General features: G+C 47.6%; 1 protein-coding gene across 2 annotated transcripts in view; it reads right to left on the bottom strand.

Moving 5' to 3' along the window:
* The window catches only part of MTCL2 (microtubule crosslinking factor 2), a 63,074-nt gene that overhangs the window by 19,059 nt on the left and 21,052 nt on the right, over nucleotides 1–22,963 (bottom strand). For both annotated transcript variants that reach the window (XR_004130930.2, XM_010975209.3), the window contains exons 3-8: nucleotides 19,707–19,865; nucleotides 10,024–10,086; nucleotides 8,211–9,395; nucleotides 5,909–6,055; nucleotides 3,413–3,538; nucleotides 2,209–2,439 (exon numbers count right to left, since the gene is read on the bottom strand). Coding sequence is in view for 1 of the 2 variants with exons in the window: in XM_010975209.3 (XP_010973511.3) it covers nucleotides 2,209–2,439; nucleotides 3,413–3,538; nucleotides 5,909–6,055; nucleotides 8,211–9,395; nucleotides 10,024–10,086; nucleotides 19,707–19,865 (1,911 nt within the window). In the remaining variant the exon portion in view is untranslated. The remainder of the gene's footprint in view (nucleotides 1–2,208; nucleotides 2,440–3,412; nucleotides 3,539–5,908; nucleotides 6,056–8,210; nucleotides 9,396–10,023; nucleotides 10,087–19,706; nucleotides 19,866–22,963) is intronic.

Raw genomic sequence — 22,963 nt, 5'->3', positions numbered from 1 at the left:
CCCAAAATTAAAACTAGAACTACCATTTGTGGGTATACCACTTGTGGGGTACACATCCAGCGGAAATGAAACCTGGATCTCTCTGTGGCATTATCCACAGTAGCCAAGACATTGAAAGAACCTAAGTCTCTATCTATGAATGAATGGATAAAGAAAATGTGATCTACACATACAAACATTATTCAGTCTTAAAAAAGAAGGAAATCCTACCATTTGCGACACCATAGATGAACCTGGAGGACATTATGCTGAGTGAAATAAGCCAGACACAGAAAGACAAATACTACAATATCTCACTTATATGTGGAATCTAAAAAAGTCAAACTCATACAAGCAGAGAGTAGAACAGTGGTTGCCAGGGGCAGGCGGGGTGGGGGGGGATAAATAAGGATTTAATGGGTAAGAGTTTCAGTTCTACAAGACAAAGAGTTCTGGAGATGGATGGTGGTGATGGTTGCAAGACAAGGTGAATGTACTTAATGCCACTGAACTGTACACTTAAAAACGGTTAACAAGGTAAATTTTATGTTATGTATATTTTAGTATAATTTTAAAGTAAAATTTTAAAAATTTATTAAAAAAAAAAAAAACTGGGCTTCATCCAGAGGCTTGTGTGGGATTTCCAAACAGGAGGGGTGGTCCTAAAGCAGAGAGTGGCTTCAAACATGAGGCCCCAGGTGTCATAAAGAGTGATGCTCAAGGGGCAGGCATGCTAGGTTTTCGAACTGCTTCTCATAGGGGCACCTCTGTGTCCGACATTCCAGGGAAAAAGCAGGAGGGAATATGTCCATCAAATGACGGTCAGCGACTCTCTCTAGAGGCCCTTGGGGAGGAGGCAGGTGGCCTGTGAGAAGAACCATGAGCCCCACTGGGGCTGGGGGAGGAAACTCTTGCTAGAGATTCAGGTCTAACCAACATCCTCCACTCCTGGGACATTCAGGCTACTCTGGGGGGCCTTACATAGGGGAACACTGGGACTGCCACTGGTCCCCACTGGCTTTGGCAAAGAGTAGCTTGAACCAGCGAAGGGCCAAGCCTGGGCTAGACCAGAGGTACCTGTACCCAAAAAGCCAAAGCCAAGGTGAGAATGCCAACTCAGGTGGATGTGACTGAGGTATGACGTCCTTGCACGCCCCCCTTCTCCTAGCAATGTTAGCATGCTGCTGCTGATGGGAGGCAGGGGCTTTGAGGACAACGGGTCCTGCACAGGCTGAGGGACAAATGGGCCATGTGAGTCCTTCCCAAACTCCACACATTCCCAGAGCTCCACTCCTCGTGTTTCCTGCCACACCCAAATACTACCTGTACTATCAGTAATGCCTTTAAGTCAACCTACTCTTTGTACTTAAACAAGTATACCTAAAAAAGGAAGTTTGTATTATTACTGAAAATGGAAAGCCAGTGCTCATTGTCATAAATCAAAGGTAACATTAAATATAAAATAAGTATATGCATAAGTGAAAAATAAATAGCAGTAAAAAACAATAAACTATTTTCACACGCTAAACATGGATGAATCTCAAAGAATTATATTAAGCTAATGCCAGAAACAAAAGACAACATGGATTTATATGAAGTTCTAGAATAGGCAAAATTAACGCCGGTGTAAATGGTTTGAGAAGTCAGAACAGAGCTGGCTGCGGGGGTGGGCATGTTGCCTGGGGCACGTGGGAGCCTCCTGGGGCACTGCAAATGTGCTCATCGTGATCTGGGTCGGGCTATACTGTGTATCTGGGGGGTGTACACTTACGATGTGTGCACTTTACTATATGTAAGTTATACCTTAAAAGAGTAAAAAACATTAATATATACCATGTTTGCATCTAATGCAAAAACAACAAAACTAGATTATTAATTTACCTAGATACTGTTGCCTGCTGAAGACTCTGAGGTTTGTTAAAAAAGGAAACCAACAAGTAGAGACCTAAAGAGGTGTTGAAGACCTATTGGCCCCCCAAAAGCCTTCCTCTTGGCGAGGCTGGGACCAAGTCTGTCGTCCTCATCATGGTATCCCCAGCACCTGCCACAGTCCCCAGTAAAGAGGTGGTTCTCAATAAACAGATGCTGAATGAGTGATGGAAAGCAGGGATGGAAGCTGCAAGCTGATGGCTACTGTCTGAGCCCCAGGGCTATGTCTATCCAGCTGGGTATCGTTCCCGTCCTATCTTCCCCACCCCGGCCCCAGCCTGAACCCCAGAGGAACTGTACCTCAAGGAAGTCATCCCCCTCGCTGGGCAAAACCTTGCCCTGCCGCCAGCGCTTGAGGAACCACCTGAGCTTCATGAAGAGCAGGAGGAAGTTGTGCTTGAACTGCTGGGACTCCTGCACCAACATATTCTTCTCCTGGCTCCAGAATTTCTGCTCCAGCCTCCGCTGGAGGCTCAGGCTCTGCAGCTCAAACTCACGCCTCAGGAGCGCCCTCTGCTGGTCCTCCTTCAGCTGTGAGGGGGATAGTAGCGTGAGCCACCCCAGCTGTCTCCAGGCCACAAACCCACCCCATTCCAGGCCTCAGACAAGGGCAGAGAGGAAAATTCGGGAGAGGCCTGTTGGTGATCCCTGCCAGGGATTCCACCGCTAGCAGCTCATTCTGTTGGAAATAAACACTTCCCTCTGCTACTCCAGGGATGGGAAACTCATAAAAACAGCAGCAATCAGTTAGAAATCAGTGAAAGAGCTGGGATTTGAACCTGGCTCTGTCTGATTATAAAAACCATAACATCAGCTAATAAGCACACACCAGGTGTGCTCTCACATTTAATGAGGAACCTGGGAGGGTAAGCAATGATGGTGACCCACATGCAGAGCAAAGGCATGCTCGCAATGAGGAAGGCTGAGAATGTCAATACCAAGGAAACAACGCGGTGTCGCGGCTCAGAGGGAGCCCATTATCTGAATTCGAATCCCAGCCCCACCTTGCCCTGTAACTACAACTCTAGGCAAAGCACTTCAGCCCTCTGGGCGTCAGTTTCCCCATCTGCAAAATGAGGACACCTCACAGGGGGAAACATGAGGCTGAAAGGATACGATGTGTGGAAAGTGCATTGCAAAACTGGCATACAGTAAGGGCTTAGTAAACGCCGTCTACAAGCAAGACTACCATCTTGATAATCAGCCAGGCCTGTGGCCTTTCTAATACAGGTTTTCAGCTCTGATGGGGACAATATTTCATAGGTGGGAAACTGAGGCTCAGAGAGGAGACAGGATGGGCCTGAGGTCACACAGTCAATGACAAGCCTAGGATTCCAGCCCAGCACAGCTAATGCATAATCACCAAAGGAGCATGGGGCTGGAAGACACCGGTCTCCCCTGACATTCTTGCCTTCTGAAGACCCGTGGACCTCTAAGGTTTTTGCCTTCGGTTCAGGGAAGAGAGGTTGGAGTAGGTGCAGTGAGGGCACTGGGCACCACCCACCTGGACCATTTTCTGGTTGAAGTTGTCGGCCTCCTCCTTCCGTAGCTGCCGCTCCTGGGAGAGCTGCTCTTGCAGGCCCCGGAGGCTGTCGTGGGCCTCGGCCAGCACCAGCTGCAGCTCCTTGATCTGGGGTTGAGATGAGAGACACACATAATGAGGAGGGAGAGAGCAGGAGGAGGACAGAAGCTGTGGTCAAAGAATGAGAGTGGTAGGGGAGCAACAGCAGTAAGTCAGCCTCAAGCTGTCCTTCCAGTGCCAAACAGGCACAACGGCTGTCCCTACCTCGGTGCGTTGTCACGGTGATTAAAAGAAACAGTGCACATCAAATCTAGCTATTATTATCATTTTAACTTGATAATTTCTCCCTGAAATTTGAGGAAAATACACTGTGAAAATTAAGTTTAATTCATAAAGATGTTCATCTCATTGTTTATAATTGTAGTAATTTACAAACAACTTAGATAATCAACGATGGGGGTCAAACATGTGTTTAATGGGTCTACACTTATAAAAATCCATTCAACTGTACACTGGAGGATAGTGTCCTCTATTATATGTATATTATACTGTTATACTTCAATAAAAAGTTAAAAGTATATATATATATATATATATATATATATACCTCAATAGAAAAACATGAAGGACATGGACACACACAAACTAAAAGTTAACAGTGGTGAACTATGTGATAATCTTGTGATCTTGACTTTCTTCTTTATATCCTTATGCAATGCTGCTTAGGGATTTTGTTGTAGTTATTTGTTGTTTATGATGACTACGTAATGACATTTTACAAAAAAGACAATAAAACTATACATTTTCAGAGGAAATTGTGTTCATAAGGATATGTAGCTAAACAGGCAGCACAAATCTATTTTGTTAGAAGTCAGGATGGTGACTGGAAGGGAGGCCTCCAGGGACAGGTCATGCTTTGTTTATTGATCTGCTTGCTGATTACACAGAAGTGTTCAGTTTGGGAAAATTATTAGAGCTGTCACTTACAATATGGGCACTTTACTGCCTAAATATTATACTTCAATTAAGGCTGCTAAAAGTATTTTTAATGAAAAAAGGAAATTTTAATGCTGTCATGTTAAGCAGGAAAACAAAAAGGAGAAATGTCAGCTCCAACTCCTACATAATAGATTTCCAGGCATGGCAAGATGTCCCGCTGTGAAAAAAACCAAACATTTATTATCTGGCCAATAACGTGAAGTTTGGCAATAGATGGCACTCTGGCTTGAGGTATATATTTTCACCTGTTTTGTATTAAAAATCCTTAAAGGACTAAATATTATCTGCTATCTCTGGTATTCTCCTTAAACTCAGTGCTCAACATGGTGCCTGGCAAACTGTAACTTCTCAATAAAGAGTGGTTTAATGAGACAATAACTGACTGCATGTAGCAAATTACTTTCTCTGCAGGTGAGCTGGCCTATCTCTTTTTCTGAAAAAATAAGAACTGAATACCTCATGATTCCCCCCCTCACCACACACACACATACACACTCCTTGCCGTGGCTGCTAGGAAACTCAGACCACTTAGAGAATTTGATCCATCAGCTTCAAGGGAGCTTCCCCCTGCACAGGTGCAGACTGGCCTTCCTGGGACCACAAAGTTGCCTTCCCAGTGATGCTCAGTAGAAAAGTGTGCCCAGGTTGGGGCACACACAGGGCTCTCCACGGTTCAGGAATCTCAGGGAGGCCCCATCCAGTCCATAGGAGCCTTTTCCTGCTTCAGCTTCATTATGAAGTGCTGGGGAGAGGTTCAGAAAGCTTGGGAGGAGCTCAGAACCACCCAGAATTCCTCAAGGACCAGGAAATCCAGAAATTTGACAGCCACCATCCACTCTAACCCTCCCATATTACAGGTGGGGAAGCTGCAGCCAGAAAGTGGGAACATGCCCGAGGCCACACAGCCATGCAGGCAGGTCCCTCGAAGCCCAGTGATGGGTCATCCTCCTCCTCCGTCTCCTCACCCCACAGGGACCAGGCCTTAAGCTAAGGCTTTTTATGTATTTAATCCTTTCAACAACCCTGTGAGACATCACCTTTATTTTAAAGGCAAGAAAACTAAAGATCAGAGAAGTAAAGTGACATCTACAATTTCACAGCCAATATATATACAGATTTACAGTTTGAACCCAGTCAGCCTGACTGGAGAGACTGTGGCCTTCTTGCTAAAGACATGACTGGTTCCATTAAATGACATAAATTATTAAGTTCCCTGTGGAATTCAGTATAGGAAAACAAGAGTAGTTTCTTCAGATGAGTCTATAAGCTTCCTTTCCTCAGGCCCTGAGAATGGCCCAGACTTCCTTGTTTCCCTTTTAGCCCTTGCTGCCAGGAAGCTTGGAACAAAATGGAATACTCAAACCCCCTATCATGTCCAGCTAGGACTGTCCACAGATCACTCTGCGCTGGAGAGGCCTCAGTCACTATCCTCCACCCCACCACCCAGCCATCCCGCCTCTTACTCAGGTCTAGGCCCACCTCAGAGGCATAGGAGTCATTGTCTTCAGCTCGGTAAGGCCTGAAGCTCCGGCTGGGGTCAGGCTTGGAGTCCAAGTCCCCAGTGCGGAAGGCCTCTCGTATCCTGGGCTCCCATTCTGGAAGGTCCCTGAAGTCAGATGGCTGCACCTAGAGGCACAGGCAGAAGAGACTAAAGGTAACCATGGGGAGGGGCACAAGGGGGTGCCAGAAACAGCACCCACCCCAGGCCTCTGGCTCTAGAAGAGGCTCTAACTGCCCACTCAAGGGCAGGGGCCTAGGTGGACTCACCTCCATAGCTCAGACCGAGCCACAGCTGCCGCATGGCAACTACTCAACGAATGTTTGTCGAAAAGGTGAATGACTAGTGGTGAGTGAAAACAGATTCCATGAATGTTTGTCTTACGCACAAATCTCCTGAGCCAGCCTCAACTGTCCTACCACATGTGCGGTCCCAGCTCATCCTACCCCAAGAAGAACCAAGAGGGAGACCCAATATGGGGCATTCTGCTTGCTTAAAAAAGCAAGATTGAGCCAGATCAACAAGGTACAGATTAACGAAATTTGTTGTCAAAAACAAAGAGTTAAATCTCTCTGTACATAAATGGGAAGACCCCTCCCATTGCTTTTAGGAAGAAGATCAAACCTCCCTGATGCTCTCTGCAGTCCATTTATTTTTTAGGGTTTTGTTTTTTTTTTTTGGCAGGGGGTGGAATCAGGTTTATTTATTGATTGATTTTTAGAAGAGGTACTGGGATTGAACCCAGGACCTCACACATGCTAAGCACGCACTCTACCACTGAGCTGTACCCTCGTACCTTCCTGCAGTCCAGACTCACTCCTTCTCTTAGTCCTTGGACACATCACACTTCTTCTAGCCATGATGCCTTTACACAGGCTATTCCCTCTGTTTAGAACACTCTTCCCCTGGTAATCCATCCTCCTGATCTCAGTTCAGATCAGAGGTCCTCCTTGGCCCGGGGTCTAGGTCAAGCTCCTTGTTCCCAGACCAAGTACCTTTCTTTGACAGCCTTCATCTCGGTTTGTAATTTCACATTCTTTGGCATGACATTTTGATTAACAACCCTCTTTCCCGCTGGATGATATAGGCTGGGGGGTAAGAAGAATAACTATTTTTGCTTAACATGGCACCTCCAGCACTGATCACAAATGGCATGTGAACAATCAATACAGCACCCTAAGTAAATGAACAAGTAGACACATTACAGAAGTGAAATAAGTTGTGGTGGGTAGCAGTGGGTGTAACAAAACAATTTGGGGAAAAAACAAATATATGAGAGCATACACACAGAGAAGGAGAGGGCCTGCTGTGACGATGAAGTATTCCAGGTCTGCACCACTTGGCACATAGCTACTGAGTGCTTGAAATGACTGAAGAACTGAATTGTCAATTCTACATAATTTTTATTAACTTAATTTTTTTGGGGGGTAGGTAATTAGGTCTATACCCTCCCCACCATTAACTTAATTTTAAGTAGCCCACATGTGGCTACCATAACAGACAGCACTGCTCCAGAAGGTGAACAGCAGAACCTTTAATGGTAAGAAGCAGTGGGGATGGGCTTCATCTTTTTACCCAAGGCATTTCTGAAACTCTTTGAACATTTATGGATTACTTTTGCAGTAATGCTTTTTTTGGAGACAAATGCATTTGCTATTTTAATTTTTCTAAGTAGTAGTTTATAGACATCAAGGCTGGAAGTTCATTACCTTTACAAGCTGCGTTTCTTGCTTTGCACGGGATCTGACCGAAGTTTTGTTTTGTTTTGTTTTAATAATACTTGTTTTAAAATACAAAATTGCAAAGAAACAAGAAAAGAAGAAAGGGTGACCTGGCCAAAAGATAGTGAGTCAGAATCAACCCCTATATCTATTAATAGTAAATGACTAGGTGAACTGTGGTATGGTGACTCAACGACTTCATATCCAGAAAAATAAAGAAACTACTGCTACAGGAGCCAACAAACACAAGTGAGTGAAAGAAGTCAGGCACAGGTGAGTGCGTACTGTGTGACTTCATTTATGCAAAACTCAAAGACAAACAGAGTGAGGATAGTGGTTAACTGAGGAGGGGCTGCTGGGGTGCCGGTCAAGTTATTCAAGTTATTGTTTTGGGTGATGATTACACGAGTGTGCCCACCTTGGGAAAATTCATTAAACTGTACATTTGTCCTTTGTGGGACTCTCAGTCCATATGTTATGGTTCAGTAAAAGGTTTATATCAAAAAAAAAAAAAAAAAAGAAAAAGAAAAAAGTAATAGGGCCTGTGACTGAGACATCTTACCTGGAAGTCTGAGCCAAGGTCTTTGGCCAGAAGAATCTCCTTGGAGGGCCCCTGGGAGCCCAAGCTGGGCAGGGAGGAGAAGGGCTCTGGCTGCTCCTTGGCGGAGCCCCCCAGGACGGCGTCCGCCTTCCGCGTGAAGGCGTTGAGCTCCTGCTGGAGCAAGCTCAGCCGCACCAGGAGGGCGTGGATCAGCTTGGTGTCCCTGGGGCCCTCGCTGTTGTCGGGGGCTTCATGCAGCCGGAAGTCGGCACATTCGTTGTCCAGGTACAGCCGGAGGCCCGCCGAGAAGCCGTTGGCATCAGCCACCAGGACATCGATGGCCTTGCTGACCAGGATGGCCTGCTCCCTCAGCCCAGGCAGCGCCTCGGCCTCCCTGACTCTACAGAGCCGGGCAGTGTGGGGCCCGTGGGCCTCGCCAAGGGCAGCGGGCACACACTGGGCAGAGTCCCCGGCCTCGGCATCCGTCTCCAGCATCGGCCGCGTGCTCTGGCAGGAGGCGAGGTCACAGCGCTGGAGGTTGGAGAGGAGCACCCGGTTCTCGTACTGGAGCTTCTTGACCTTGCCGCTGAGCTCGCCGATCTGCAGTTTGGCGGCTGCCAGCTCCTCCTGCGAGGGCTCGCTGAGCACGGAGCAGCTGTCCTCCGACAGCGTCACGTCCAGCTCATGCTCCGAGCGGTACTTGGCCAGCTCGCTCAGCAGCAGCTTGTTCTGATCCTCCAACTCAGCCGAGGAGCGCCGTAGCAGCTCGGCCTCCTCCTCCACGAACTGCAGGTGTCGCCGCAGCTCCGCCAAGCTCTCCCCGCACTCACCGCCGCCACCCAGCGCAGAGAAGGCCAGGCGGGCCTCGGGGCCCCCGCAGCCACCGCCGTGATCCTTCATGTCGTCCATCTCCGCCCGCAGGCCGCGGTTTTCCACCTCCAGCTCCACGATGCGGCGGCTCAGCAGGTTGGCTTCCTCCTCCACCAGCTTCAGATGCACCTTGAGCTCGGTCTCCCGTGAGTGCGGTGCGTCGGCCAGCTCCTCCGCCGACAGGGCGCTGTCCAGGTCTCCATAGAGCGAGCGGTACTTGAGCAGCTCCTCCTTCATGCCGTCGTTCTCCTTGGCCAGCTTGGTGAGCTTCTTGCACATGAGGGCGGACTCCTCCTTTGCAAAGTGCAGCTGGCACTTCAGGTCTGCACTGTCCTCCTGGGACCCGATGGGGAAGGCACGACGCAGGAAGGTTAGTGTTGGGAGGCTCAGCTGCAGTATTTCAGGGAGCACTAACTACGTGCTGGGGACAAAGCCCTGACCTTCAAGGAGCTGAGGGTCCAGAAGGGAAGCAGAGAGGAGGATGTTGATATTGCAGCAAAGACGGGGCACCATGTATAGCCTGGGGAGTCCAGGAGGGCTTCCTGGAGTAGGTGACTATTGCTGCTACCACTACTACCATTACTACTTCATTATCCTCATCTGTAAAATGGAGCGATAACACTCGCTCCCTTGCAGACCATTAAGAAAATTAAATGACACAATGTATAAAAAGTGCCTGACACCCTGACAATCCAGGGCCACTGGAGACTATTCCATTCCTGACCTGTGCTATATACACGGCACTTTACCTAGCAGAGAGCATGAGAACCATGAGCTCAGGGTGTAGTTTTGGGAAGTAAAGTAGGCAGCGAAGCTAAGGAAATGAGCAAGGGGAGGATGGAGTAGTAACTGGGGAGGGGTGGGCACCTCTGGGACTCCTGGGGCCACTTGGAGTCAGACTCGGGGCCTTCAGACTAAGGTGTCTAGGGGCTGCACAGGGGCTGTGAAGGCTAATGGGAAGTACCTGCACTGAAGGCTTCTTGTCTGTCTTCCCCAGGGAGCGGGTTCCTCTTTTCTTCAAGGAATGCTGGAGAGAGGTTAAAAAGAAAAGAAAAATTGAGCTGAAAGCTCATGGGGGTGATGCACAATCCAAAGAGCAGTCCTGGCTTCTAGGGTTCTGTGGGGACCCCCCCATCAGCCCAGCCTTGTCTAGGCCTTGATCAACATCAACCACTGAGCCCGAGTAATCTCAAGACCACCCAGTGGGCTGCAAACAGGGAACAGGCCAGAAACACTTAAAATGATTCTGATTACATCTGCCCAGGGTTCCTCCCCTCTCTCCCAACCGTGAAATTGTGATCCAGTTGGCCTGAGCCCAAGATATGGAAGTCTGCGTTTCTGTTCTTGTTTGTCCTTCATCCGTTCACCAAAGACTTCCTGAGCACCTATCATGTGCCAGGCATAGTTAGGTACAGAGAACACAGCAGAGACCACAACAGACAGGCTATCTGAGGGGCATGTTGTAGTGTTACACCCAGATTTCCCCTTCAGAGCTGGGGCATTCCTCCAACTAAGACCTCAAAGCTGAGTCCCCCTCCCAGCGATGGCCATTGGCTGAGGGCAACCGCCTCATCCAAGGTCATGTGCCCTCTCTGGGGGGTGGGGGAAGCCCACATCCAGTGACTGGTCCATGTCCCCTTCCCCAGCTTGGGACAACTGGAAAGGGCCTCCCAGCTCCAGAGCTCCCCATGGGATCAGCTGAGGCCACTGGTATGAATGTCCTGCAGCTCAACTTCTCCTTCTGCCTTGATCCCTGATGCCGTGACTCCAAGGGACTCTTCCCTAAGCCTCTGCATACAAAACTCCATCTCAGAATCCTGATCTCATGAAACTGGCATTCTAGTGAGAACTTTAATTCAGAATGAATACTAATAAACAAAATGAATATGGTAAAACAAATTATAATTACACAGGAGGCTTAGGAATGATGAGGAACTGATCATTTTTTACAACTTAAATTGTAGGTTTCCTTGCAGATTAAAGTAAAATAAGCCTGTAATAATCATCATAATTCAAAAATCCAGAAGCAATAGGGGAAGAAATCAATATATTTGATTAGACAATCAAATTCTACATGGAAAAAAAGTACCCCGAGGAAAGGACAAATATTAATGACTAACTGGGAAAAAAATATTTGCAACATTTGACACTGACAAAAAGTTAATATCCTAAATACATAAAGAGATTCACAAAATAGAGAAAAAAGTCCAACAAATCCATTGAAAAATGGGCTAGAGATATGAAAACCAGTTCACACGCCAAGAAAAGTAAATGGCTCCAACCATAGGAAGATGCTTAACCCTATTCATAGTCGAGAAATGCAAATTAAAACTACACTGAGATGCGGTTTCTCACGTATCAGATTGGCAAAAATCCAAACATCTGACAACACATTCTACTGATGAAGCTATGGAGAAACAAGAACACTTATACATCACTGGCAAGAATGCAAAATGGCACAAGCCCTGTGGAGGGGAATTTGAGGAATTGTCATAATAAACATTTCTAAAGTTTCTCAGTGTTTAAAAAAGTCACTCAGATGCCTGATTCCATCCAACACTTCTTCCCATGAGAAAGGTGATTCACATCAGTGGTACATAAAACCATACTTAAGTTGCATTTGACTTTTCAAGTCGGGCAGGTAATTTCTGAGCACACTCCCAGGAGGTCTGAATGAATACATGTGATACCCACCCCCTACCTCTCACACCCCAGCCCTGAAGGTGAAAACCAGTGATCCATCCCAAGCCCCCACTTTACTGAAGGCAAGAGAGAGGTCCCACAGCTAAACCAGAGTTGACCTGGGACCAGTTCTTGACAGAGCTCTTGATCTAGTTCCAAAGACCTGGAAAGAGAAAATGTGCCTTCTCTGACAAGAGCCAGAGTGGAGCCAGCACTGTGATTCTCAACCTGGTGCACATCAGAGTTACGGGGTGGGGGGGGGGGACTTAGGGGGTAAAAAAAAGATGCCCAAGGTCCAACCCCAGCGATTCTCATGTAACTGGTCCGGTAGGTCCCAGGGATCAGTATTTTTAAGTACCTTCCCAGGTGTTCTATTGTGAAACTAAGGTTGGAGCCACAGAGCCAGGGAGATGAACCCCAGAAAGGCTGGTAAGAATATCGTGAAAGACCAATCCAATCCTAAAGAGACCTTTTGAGATGCAAATGAGGCAGGAAGGCAGAAGCTGATATTTCAGACGCTGGATGCCAAGAGCAGGGAGCCAGAATTTGAGAAGGGCTGACTGGGGATCTTTTAAAAGCAACAAGGAAAGTGTAGGGAAGAGGGGTGAGGACCACAGAACAACTCCTTCCACAAAGAGCCCCTCCCACAAATGGGGCCTGTGAAGGGGATGCTCAGGGGGAGACCCCCTCCTGGAGAGGTGAGGAGGGGTGTCTGGAGTCAGGAGGTCAGGTTTACAGATCTGGGCATGCCTATCATAAGTTGAGTGGAAGGGGCTGTGACTTCAGCTGGGACCCCCACAACACTGAGTTTGTAATCCTGGGTGAACCCTTTCCTCTTCTTGAAACTTCATTTCATCATCTACAAAACTGAGCCATGGATTAGGTGACCACAGCTTCTTCAAGCACCACAGACTTCCTGGAGAAGAGAACTGGGGTGACAGGAAGGGGTCTCCAAAGGCACTGAGAGGTCCTAATCATCACACATAAAGCAGTAAGATAATATAAAGCCTAAAGCCATTCAAAAGGACAGAGGGAGAGTGAGATTCACTGACATGGTAAAGTCTCTGAGACATCTCGGTAAGGGAAAGAAGGAAACTGCGGAACACAACCTACAGCCCAAATGTCCACCAACTGATGAATGAATAAATAAAATGCAGTATATCTACACAAGGGAATATTATTCAGCCACAGAAAGGAATTCGGTCTTGATAGATGCTACAACACCCTTGAACCCATCAGGCTGAGTGAAAGAAGCCAGCCACAAAAGGCCACATAGCACCTGATCCCATTTACATGATATGTCCAGAATAGGCAAATTCCCAAAGGCAGAAAGTAGATGAGCGGTTGCCAGGGAGGAAGAGGGAATGGGGAGTAACTGTTGATGGGCTCTGGGTTTCTTTCTGGGGTGATGAAAATGTTCTGAAATTAGAGTCGTGAAGGCTGTACAACGCTGTATATCCTAAAAACCACTGAACTGTATCATTTAAAAAGACAAATTTTATGTATGTGAATTATATCTCAATAAAGCTGTTATTAAACAAAAAAAAAACAGGCTGGAGGGTGGTGTATATCTCAGCGGTAGAGCTCGGGATTAGCATGCACAAGGTCATGGGTTCAATCCCCAGTACCTCCATTAAAAAACAAACAAACAAATAAATAAATAAACCTGATTCCCCTGCCCTCCCCCAAAATACAAAAAATTTATAGTAACCTATAATGAAAAATATGAAAAGGAATATATGTGTGACTGAAACATTATGTTGTACATCAGAAATTGACACATTGTAAACTGACCATACTTCAATTTTTAAAAAAGTTTAAAAAAAAGAACATGTTACCATTTTTATAAAAATAAGACTCACATGCACGAGTGTATATGTGTGTGTGTGTGCGCGCGTGCACCCATGCATATGGGATGGGGGGAATGGTCTGAAGAATACACACCAGGCTGTTAATAGTAACAGTTCAGGGAACTTGCACTTTGCACTTTCCTTCTCTCACATTTTTTGGGTGGAGGGAGGATACAGTCTTCCAGCATTTTCTCTTAACTTTTAAAAAAATTATACAACATTAAAAAAAAATTAAATATAAAAATACATTCTCACTGTAAATCCATGCTGTGCTGACAAAGCAGAAGTCCCTATGTTTACACCCCCACCCATTTTCCTCTTGAAGGTGACCACAGCTGAAGGTCAGCTGGAGCTCCTTCCAAACCTTCAGCTATACTTAAAATACTGAAATAGATGGTGTTCTTTTGGACTTTCTTTCTTTCCTATGTTTACTTGGCTCTGTGATCTTTGATTTTTATAATAAGTACCTTGGGTAGAAGAAAACCCCCAAACATCCAGCATTTAAAAAGACGGTCTGTGTTCATGCTACATTATTATGTACGTTACATAAAACATAATCCCATCTTTATTAAAAAAAAAGAGAGAGAAAAATATACATTTAGGCACAGAGAAAGGCCTAAAAAGAAACAAACCAAACCAAATCATGGGTTAGGCTGAATCAGATGTAGGATTGAGGGAGATGGTTAGGGGAAGCTTTCTTCTTTTATGTATGGTTATTATTATTTCTATTACATTTTGGATAATGCACTCACATAGTTCAAACTTCAAAAAATTCTAAAAGGAATTCAATGAACCCAGTCACCAGTTCTCTCGCCCGAGGCAATCAATGCAACCAGAATCTGATGTATCCATCCTTTGAGGTATGCTAGGCATGCATTTATGTGCTTTTGTAACGAAATTTTTGCTTCACTGAGCTTACATTACTTTTTCAGCAAAAAAAAAAAAAAGCATATACACATTTCAATATGTGTGTGCACATAAATAGAAAAAAGTATTAGAGGTACAACATACTGGGAAGTACTCCCACCCCAAACAGTAACTTGGTCATCACTTAGAGGAATTCCCTCTGAATACTGGATTACAGGTGAAAACTTTTCTCCTTATGGGTTACTTGGATTTCCCAGTCTTTCCTTATTACACATATATTATTACGTGTAGGGTGGAAGGGGAAAGTTACAGAATAACGTTTTAAAAATGTACCCTCCCCCAAGAAAAGTCATAAACGCCTTTCCAACAGGTAGAGGGTGAGCTCTGAGTGCCCACCAGAAAGGGAGGGCAGCGGGCAGAGAAGAGGGGCTGAAGCAGCAAAGCTTTTCAGCACTAGGGTGGTTCCAGCCTTTTCTGGGTGGAACTGACCCTGCCCCCACTTCATCTAAGCTATTTGGGCTCCCACACTGCTCTGCGGCTCTGGAGGGAAAACAAGGCATGCTCACAGAGCACAAAGACCTTCCTCCCCTCTGCAGGGCAGCAGCTGGCCAGGCGGCCTGGGGGGCTGTGGTGCCCCTCCAGGGAGCCAGGGCCTGTCAGAGCCTCTTTGTGGAGCCCCCAGGGGCAGATGTTCTGGCCCTGGGCCTTGGGAGGGCAGGATAGGGCAGGGCGGGACAGCACCCGGGCACCAACAGGAATGCCAGTCACAAGCGTTGGACCCCGAGGGCACTCTCTTTGGCCTGGCATGCAGCAGGGGCTTCCCCACCCACCAGCAACTCACAAGGCCGCCTTTGAGCAGCCATGGTGGCGCCTCTGAGCATCTCTGGTCTAATGGCTCCTCCTGGAGCTATGTCCTCCCTTGCCCTTCTCCCGGAGACTAGTAGATGGTGTCCCTGCCCCTCCAGCCTGCACAGAGAGGCTGCGTGAGCAGAGCTGGGGAGGGGCCCCTGCCGTCTAACACCTTCCATGCTTCTAGGAAACAAAGACCAACCTTCAAGGAATAAAATGAACCTTCTGCCAAAACAGCTGGACAGATTTTCACCCAGTTTGGAGGGGATGTTTGGAAAGATCTCCCTGAAAACACAGACTGCTGTGTGTGTACAAAATTTACTCTACGGGGGACCTGGGGTCAAAGACTGAGGCCTTCTTCCCGCAGAGCGGCTGAGGCAGCCACACAGAGAGGTGGTGTGGCTCAGGGCTAGGGGAGACCAGTTGGAGGGAGGAAACAAAGAGTGGTTTGACACGAGCCCCAAATCAAGTCACTGGACAGACGCTGCCAACCACAGGCATTGATTTGCAACGTCTAACTGCTCCTTCCGTGGGTAACCTGCGCCGCAATATGGAGAGCTCCTGGCTAGGAGCAGCAGAAATGTCAATTTAACTAACTGCTTCTCCAGACCCACAGCTATTGTAGAGATTGTGAGAGTGATAACACTGATAATCATTTACCAAGCCCTTACTCTCCACTAATCATTTTACCTGCTTGTCTTGATTAATTCTCACAAACACCTATGACAAAGGATTAATATTCCCATTTTATAAATGAACAAACTAAGCACTGGAGCTCATGTTTGGGATATGATTGGCCCAACGCTAGAGTTATCTGCAAATAAGTGGCAAAGCCAGGAGTCAAACTCAGGCTGGTGTGACTCCAAGTTCGTGTTTGCCTTGCAGCACACAGACCATGGCTAGGCTGCATCAGATGATGACATCAGCAGAACCAAGATCAGAGCCCAGGTGAACTGATGCTGTGGTCAGTGCCCTTCCTACCCCATGAGAGTGGGAATCAGGCCAAGAAGCCTGGGCCAGAGGAGGTTCTTACTAGAATGAGTGGCCTCTTTGGAGGTTCTGAAACACAGTGGGGCCCCAGGAAGGCCCCTGAGTGGGGCAAGGAGGGTAGGGGCACCACCCTAACCATCAGTGTGGCTTTGGGAGTTGGAGAGTCTGGGTCAGAATCCCATCTTTGTCTTTCCCCCAACCCATCTATATGCAGCAAGTCCACTCCTAAAAATACACCCAAGAGAACTGAAAACATGCTCACACAAAAACCTGTACAATAATGTTTATAGCAGCATTATTCATAATAGCCAAAAAGTGGAACAACCCAAAAGACCACCAACTGATGAACGGACAATGTGTGGTATATCCATACAATGGATTATTATTTGGCCATAAAAAGGAGTGAAGTCCTGACTAACTGTTTCAACATAGAGAAACCTTGAAAACATGATGCTAAGTGAAAGAAGCCAGTCACAAAAGATCACATATTGCATGATTCATCCACAATAGGCAAATCCTAGGGCGGGAGGGTATAGCTCAGTGGTAGAGCCCATGCTTAGCATGCACGAGGTCCTCGGTTCAATCCCTAGTACCTCCTCCAAATAGAAATAAATAAATAAACCTAATTACCTCCCCCTCATAAAACAAATAAAAAAACCACAATAGGCAAATCCATAGAGGCAGAAAGTAGATCAGGGGTTGCCAGGGGCTGGAAGGAAAAGGGAATGGGGAGTGAGTGCTAAGAGGTACAGGGTTTATTTTAGGGGCAATGGAAGTGTTCTGGAATTAGATAACGGTGATGTTTGTGTTTGCTTTGTTTTTTTAACATTCCAAGTTCTCCCTTCCATCTTTATTGATTTTAAGATTTTGCACAGAAGACTCTTTGGGGACTAGAACAACAGCAATAATGGTGATATTTGTACATCATTATGAATATATTAAAAACCAGTGAATTGTACACTTCAAAATGGTGAAGTTTAGGGGTGGGGGGTATAGCTCAGTAGTAGAATGCATGCATGAGGTCCTGGATTCAATCCCCAGTACCTCCATAAGAAATAAAAACAAACAAACAAAAATGTTAAATTTTATGGCATGTGGACTACATCACAATTAAACAACTGCCAAGAAGAGCCACCTATAAAATGGGGACAAAAATCACTGTACCTCGGGAGGCTGCTGGTTACACAACGTGAAGACATAAAACACCTGGTACAGAGCAAGCACTCAGACACAGCCACTATGGTATAATAAATCCCATCAACACTGATACTGGCTTTCTGCCTAAAATATAAAGAGGGGGAATAATATTAGATTGGGGGAAGGCTGATATTATGATTTTTGAGCTGCAGCCCAGCTGGCAACAGCGCCACTGCAGCGCATGGCTGGGGCTGGCCACCCTCCCTTTCCTCTAGCAAAGAGCCATCTCCATGGCAACCACATCAGCTCAGACCAGGGGCTCCTATTCCCAGCCGGGTGACAGCATCGCCACAGCAACCTGTCAGGATGGCAAAGGCAGATCTCACTGATGGGACTGGAGCAGCTCTGGCAGAAGAATTGCTAAGGGACCCTCGTCTCCATAGAAACCACATCAGGAAGGAGAGGGAGGAGGGAGAGGGCAATCAGCAAATAAACACAGGGCCACGCCTCCTTGCCCAGATCCTAAGACACCAAGGGGCACATCAGGGAATGCTAGACCAGCCTCACTGACATCACCTTCAAAGGGGAAGTGAACCAGTGTTTCATGAGCACCTACTGTGTGCCACGCACCACGAAGGGCTCTTTACATGCTTGACTACATTTAAAATGTCACTAATAATAACCAACCCCTCCCTCTCAAAAAACTTAACCACAGCAATCATAGACTAAAAAGCAGAAGTCATTTCCTACCCTATTCCCACCATTTCTAACGCCTCAGTTTGGCAAGTTTTCCCCTAGACTTTTCTCCAGGCTACGCATCTGCACATAAACACACATGCTTCAAAACCAGTTTGTTCTCTATGGCTTTCTAAAATAATTACTGGGATTGCACAACATATATGCTTCTATAACTTTCTTTTCCTGCTTAACGATATACCTCAGAGATCCTTCCATGTCAATGCATATGTAGCTACCCTGTTTTTTAAAATCATGGGAAAGTCTACCTAATATAAAATTTTCCATTTTAACCATTTTTCTTTTTTGCTGCAGTAAAATATACATAACACAAAATTTCCCATTTTTAGGCGTTTTCAAGAGTACAATTCAGTTGGCATCATTACCATTCATCTCCAGTACTTTTTCATCATCCCAAACTGAAATGCCTCACCTATTAAACAGCATCTCCCCGTGCCCTCCTCCCTCCAGTCCCTGGCAGCCTCTAATCTACCTTCTGGATCTATGAACTTGACTAAGTATCTCACCTAAGTGGAATCACATAATACTTTCTTGTTGCGTTTGGCTTATTTCACTGAGCATAATCTTGTCAAGGCTCACCCACATGTGTGTCGCGTGTCAGAATTTTAATCTTTCTTAAAGTTATACATACGTTGTAAGTAGATACTACATTTTTATTTGTTTATTGATGGAAATTTGGGTTGCTTATGCCTTTTGACTATTGGGAATAATGCTGCTATGGACATGAGGTTACAAATACCTGTTCACATCCCTGCTTTCAATTCCTTTGGACATCTACCCGGGAGTGGAATTGGCTTGTTTGGTGATCCTATGTTTAATCTATTTCAGGAACTGCCATACTACCTTACTCTTTTTAACTTCTTCATGGAGTTCTGTGGTTACCCTATCCTAGTAATGATCATAAACAACCTCGTAAGCTGGTTGTAGTAACACATCAGGGTGTTATTACCCTGATGTCACAGATGAAGAAAGTGAGACTCAGAAAGGGGAGGTGGCTTTAGGGTCTCAGCCTCATCTTTGCTGAGGAGAGGCTGGGTGAACTCAGGCGAGCTCTCCCTCTCTGCCTCCGTTGCCTCTCTTACGATGGGAGCAGGCTGACCTCCAAGGCATTTTCTGAAATAGTCTCACCTTTTCACTATCAAGGGTGGCAGCAATGAGATGTATGAAGGTGGTGCCCTGTGCTGTGGGCCAGGCCATGGAGGGCAGGAGGGGCCTCCCCCAGCCCTGAAGCAGCCCTTGGTAGCAAACACCTCCGACCTCCACACTGAGAAGCCTTTTTTTGGCACATCACACAAACACACCCAGCGGGGACGGCAGGTGAAGGACTGTTCTGGCCTCAGGGCTGTGGTGTGTGGCCTCAGGAAGGTGAGGATTGTGTCCCAGAACAATGTCCGATCATAGAATACTTTGTGAGCAGCCTGACTGCCCAGAGGGTTTGAACACACTGGCTGGGTGGGGCTGGCACATGCCCACCAGGCCCAGGCTTGGCCCTGCCCGGGGCCGATGGGGCCCTCACCTCTCTCGGCCTCTCCAGCTCCGTCTGCAGCACCTGCTTGGCCAGCTCGGTCTCGATGAGCCGCTGCCGAAGCTCTTCATTCTCCTCCTCCAGCCGAACCCGTTTCTTCTCCACCACCTCAAGCTCCTTATGCAGCCGCACCGAGATGTCCTTGGAGACCTAAAGGTAGGTGATGAGCAGAGCATGAGTGAGCCGAGGGGCCATCCCACCTCGGCCGCAGAGCAACCCCAGGGCAGGCAGGTACTCTCTTCACCCCCACTTAGCAGAAAAGGAAACCGAGGCACAGAGAGGTCAAGTAACTTACTAAGGGTCACACAGCCAGGAAGTGGTAGAACTAAAACCCAAACCCAGGCACCCCATGCTCCCTATGGCCACATCATGGTTCAGCCCCCAGGAAGCTATAAAGGCCCTGCCTGTTCTGAGCAATGCCTTTTCATTTATCTGGGGCTTTTAATGCTTCCAAAAGCCTCTCCCAGCCACCCTCTTACCTAATTCTCATAAGAGCCTAGGGCAAGACCAGAACTCATTTTAAAGAGAGGGTAAACCCAGAGCAAGATGGGCAGTCCCAGAGCCACCTGAACCCCATCTCTGCCAGTGACCAGCATATGATCCTGGGCCAATCATTCCCTTATTCTGGGCCTCAGTCTCTTTAACCACAAAATGGGTATAATAATAATAGCACCAACTTCACAGGCCAACAGGAGGACCGAATCAGCTACTGCACAAAAGCCTTGGCCCAGTGCCGACACAGTGAGCGCTGGGTGAGTGGTGGCTGCTGCTGGGAGAAGCTGAGCCCAGTGGGGGCATGACTTGTCAGGGGTCACAATGTGACACAAACCCTGAGGTCTGTTTCCAATTGTCTGGGATAGAGAACATGCCCTGAATGACAAAGGCTAGGCAGAAGTCCAAGTCATCCCTACAAAGAGAAGCTAACAGAGCTGCAAACTCCAATCCCGGTTCCAGGATTCTGCTGCAACAGCACCCCGTTTCCTCGAGGACCCCTCTGTCCTGTCCCCTGCTGGCTGGGATGAAAGGCCAAGAAAGGGGATCTTTTCTCTGGGGATGAGGAAGGCCCTTCTGAGCTGGTAAATCACAACAAGACTCCATCCCTGAGTGAATTAAGCACTACCATTTGTTGAATACCTACTATGTGCCAGATTCACTCATCTTCACCTCATTTCTGCTTCCATTTTACTGGCATGCAAGTGACTTGCTCAAGGTCACACAGAGCTAGTGAGGGCCAAGTTGGGGGCAGCTCAGAGGCTCTGGCTAAGAGGACAGCATGGCCAGGGCTGCAAAAGGGGTATGAGGGCTTTGCCAGCAAGAGGTTTGCGTAGGGCAGACAGCCCAGCGCCTCGTGCCTGCCAGTCTCGGAAATGACCCTGGCACCTCCTCCCTGCCGGAAGGGAAGCGGGCCCTCCCTGGCTCTGCCTTCTGCCTGGGCCCAGGCCCAGCTTGGCACAGACCCCTTGGCAGTGTGTGAGGCAAGCCAGGAAAAACAACGGCCAGAAAGGAAATTCAGCCCTGCCTTCCCCTCCTCTCTCTGTTGCCCACCACCTCTCTCTGCCCCTGAAGATCTCCAAGGACAGCCAGAAGCTGGCCCAGGAGGCTCCTCCCACAGTCTCTCTAAGCCACCAAATCTTTCCTGTCCACATAGTGGGGTAGCAATCCCTTACTACCAGAATGAGGACTCTGCTTGGGCTGGCTGAAACACAACAGGTGCTCAAAAATATAATGATTTTTAATGCATTGTCCAGATTACTGCTTCACCTCTGTGCACTGATTTTATCTGACTTGGTCAACACCCCACCTCACTCTGGAGTTTAGTGTCAGGGTTTTGCTGGAGGTGTTCAGCCCTCAGGCTTCTGGCTGTGGTCCCAAGCTTCAGGCTGTTAGGTCACTCAATGAGGCCCTGTCCTGATTAGTGTCCATCCATTCATTCATCCGCTTAGCCCCTGGAGGCAGGAGTGATGGGGCACAGAGGTCAAGGCCCCAAGCCAGGCCTGGGCTCCTAACACCTCTGTGTCCCAGTAGCAGCCAGGGTCTGGCACATACTAAGTGCGCAATAAATGCTTATTGGATGATTAAACAAATCCAAGATTTCAACAAGCAAAAAGGAAGGGAAATGGAAGAGTAAATGACTGAAATATGGGAGATGAACCTGCCCTAGTTTGGCTGGTGATGCTCCTCCTAACTGCCCACACCCTGCATTGTCTATAGAGGGCTGTGTGCCCGACTGGGATGAGGGATCAGCTGCTGGGGCCCAGGGCTCCTCTCAGTCTGGAGGGGTCACACCATCCCCACCATGGCCTCAACCTGGACAGGTGAGCCCTCCTTACCAAAAAGGCATGACCCATGTGGACTCCTGGATCATCCTGGGTTCATGTGTGACTGGATTTTATCCCTTCCATAAGTCCCCAGTTGCCTTCTGCCCCACTCTCCATGGGACCCCCCTTCCCCATCTGCTCTCCACCCCTACGTGATGCTTTATGAAGAAGACCTAGTCCCAGGCAGATCACAGAATTCCAGTGTGGACAAAAGAGCCCTTTATCTCAGATCCCCACAGAGCCCTGCGCCCCTGATGGAGGCCCACAGGAGCAAAAAGCACGCCTCCTGGAGGGCAGGAGCCTTGTTGCCTAGGCCTGTCCCTTCCCCTCTCTGGGCCCCTTGGCTCTACAGATGATCATAGAATCAGCTGTCACTTCCCAAGCACCCACCACGCGCCTTTCATCCCTTCGGCAAGTGCTGTGATGATTATCTTCAGAAAGAAAAGGTCACTTGCCCAAGGTCATGCAGCTAGGAAGCTAAGAACCAAGATTTGAAATCAGGGGGTCAGCTCTGGAGTCTCGCTCTCAATCTGACCCTGCTGTTGACTTGAAGACACATTATATTAATATCAATAGTAAAAGTATTAATCATAAGTGCAACAGTGGGCTCACTGTGTCAGGGACTCACAGGGCCCCACTTACCTGTCTCATTTGATCCTCTCATGATCCTCTCAACTACCCCCAAGGTAGGGGGGCTGAGATACTGCAGGAGGTGAAGCAGCTGCAGCTTCCGGAAACCAGGGCAAATCCCCAAATCACAAACAAATGCTCTCAGCCATGAGGTCACTGTTTACAGCACTGGGGCCTGGCTCCTGCCAAATGCAACCAGCAGCCTCCAAGCCACAGCCACCTCCCTCATTGGGCCCCTCTGCTCCTGGGCCTAAGGCTTTCAGGTGTCCCTGTCACTGTGACTCCTCAGGGAGGGGGATG

Source organism: Camelus dromedarius, chromosome 18 (genome assembly GCF_036321535.1).
Source record: "Camelus dromedarius isolate mCamDro1 chromosome 18, mCamDro1.pat, whole genome shotgun sequence".
Lineage (NCBI taxonomy): Eukaryota > Metazoa > Chordata > Mammalia > Artiodactyla > Camelidae > Camelus > Camelus dromedarius.
This window is presented reverse-complemented; position numbering and strand designations above follow the sequence as displayed.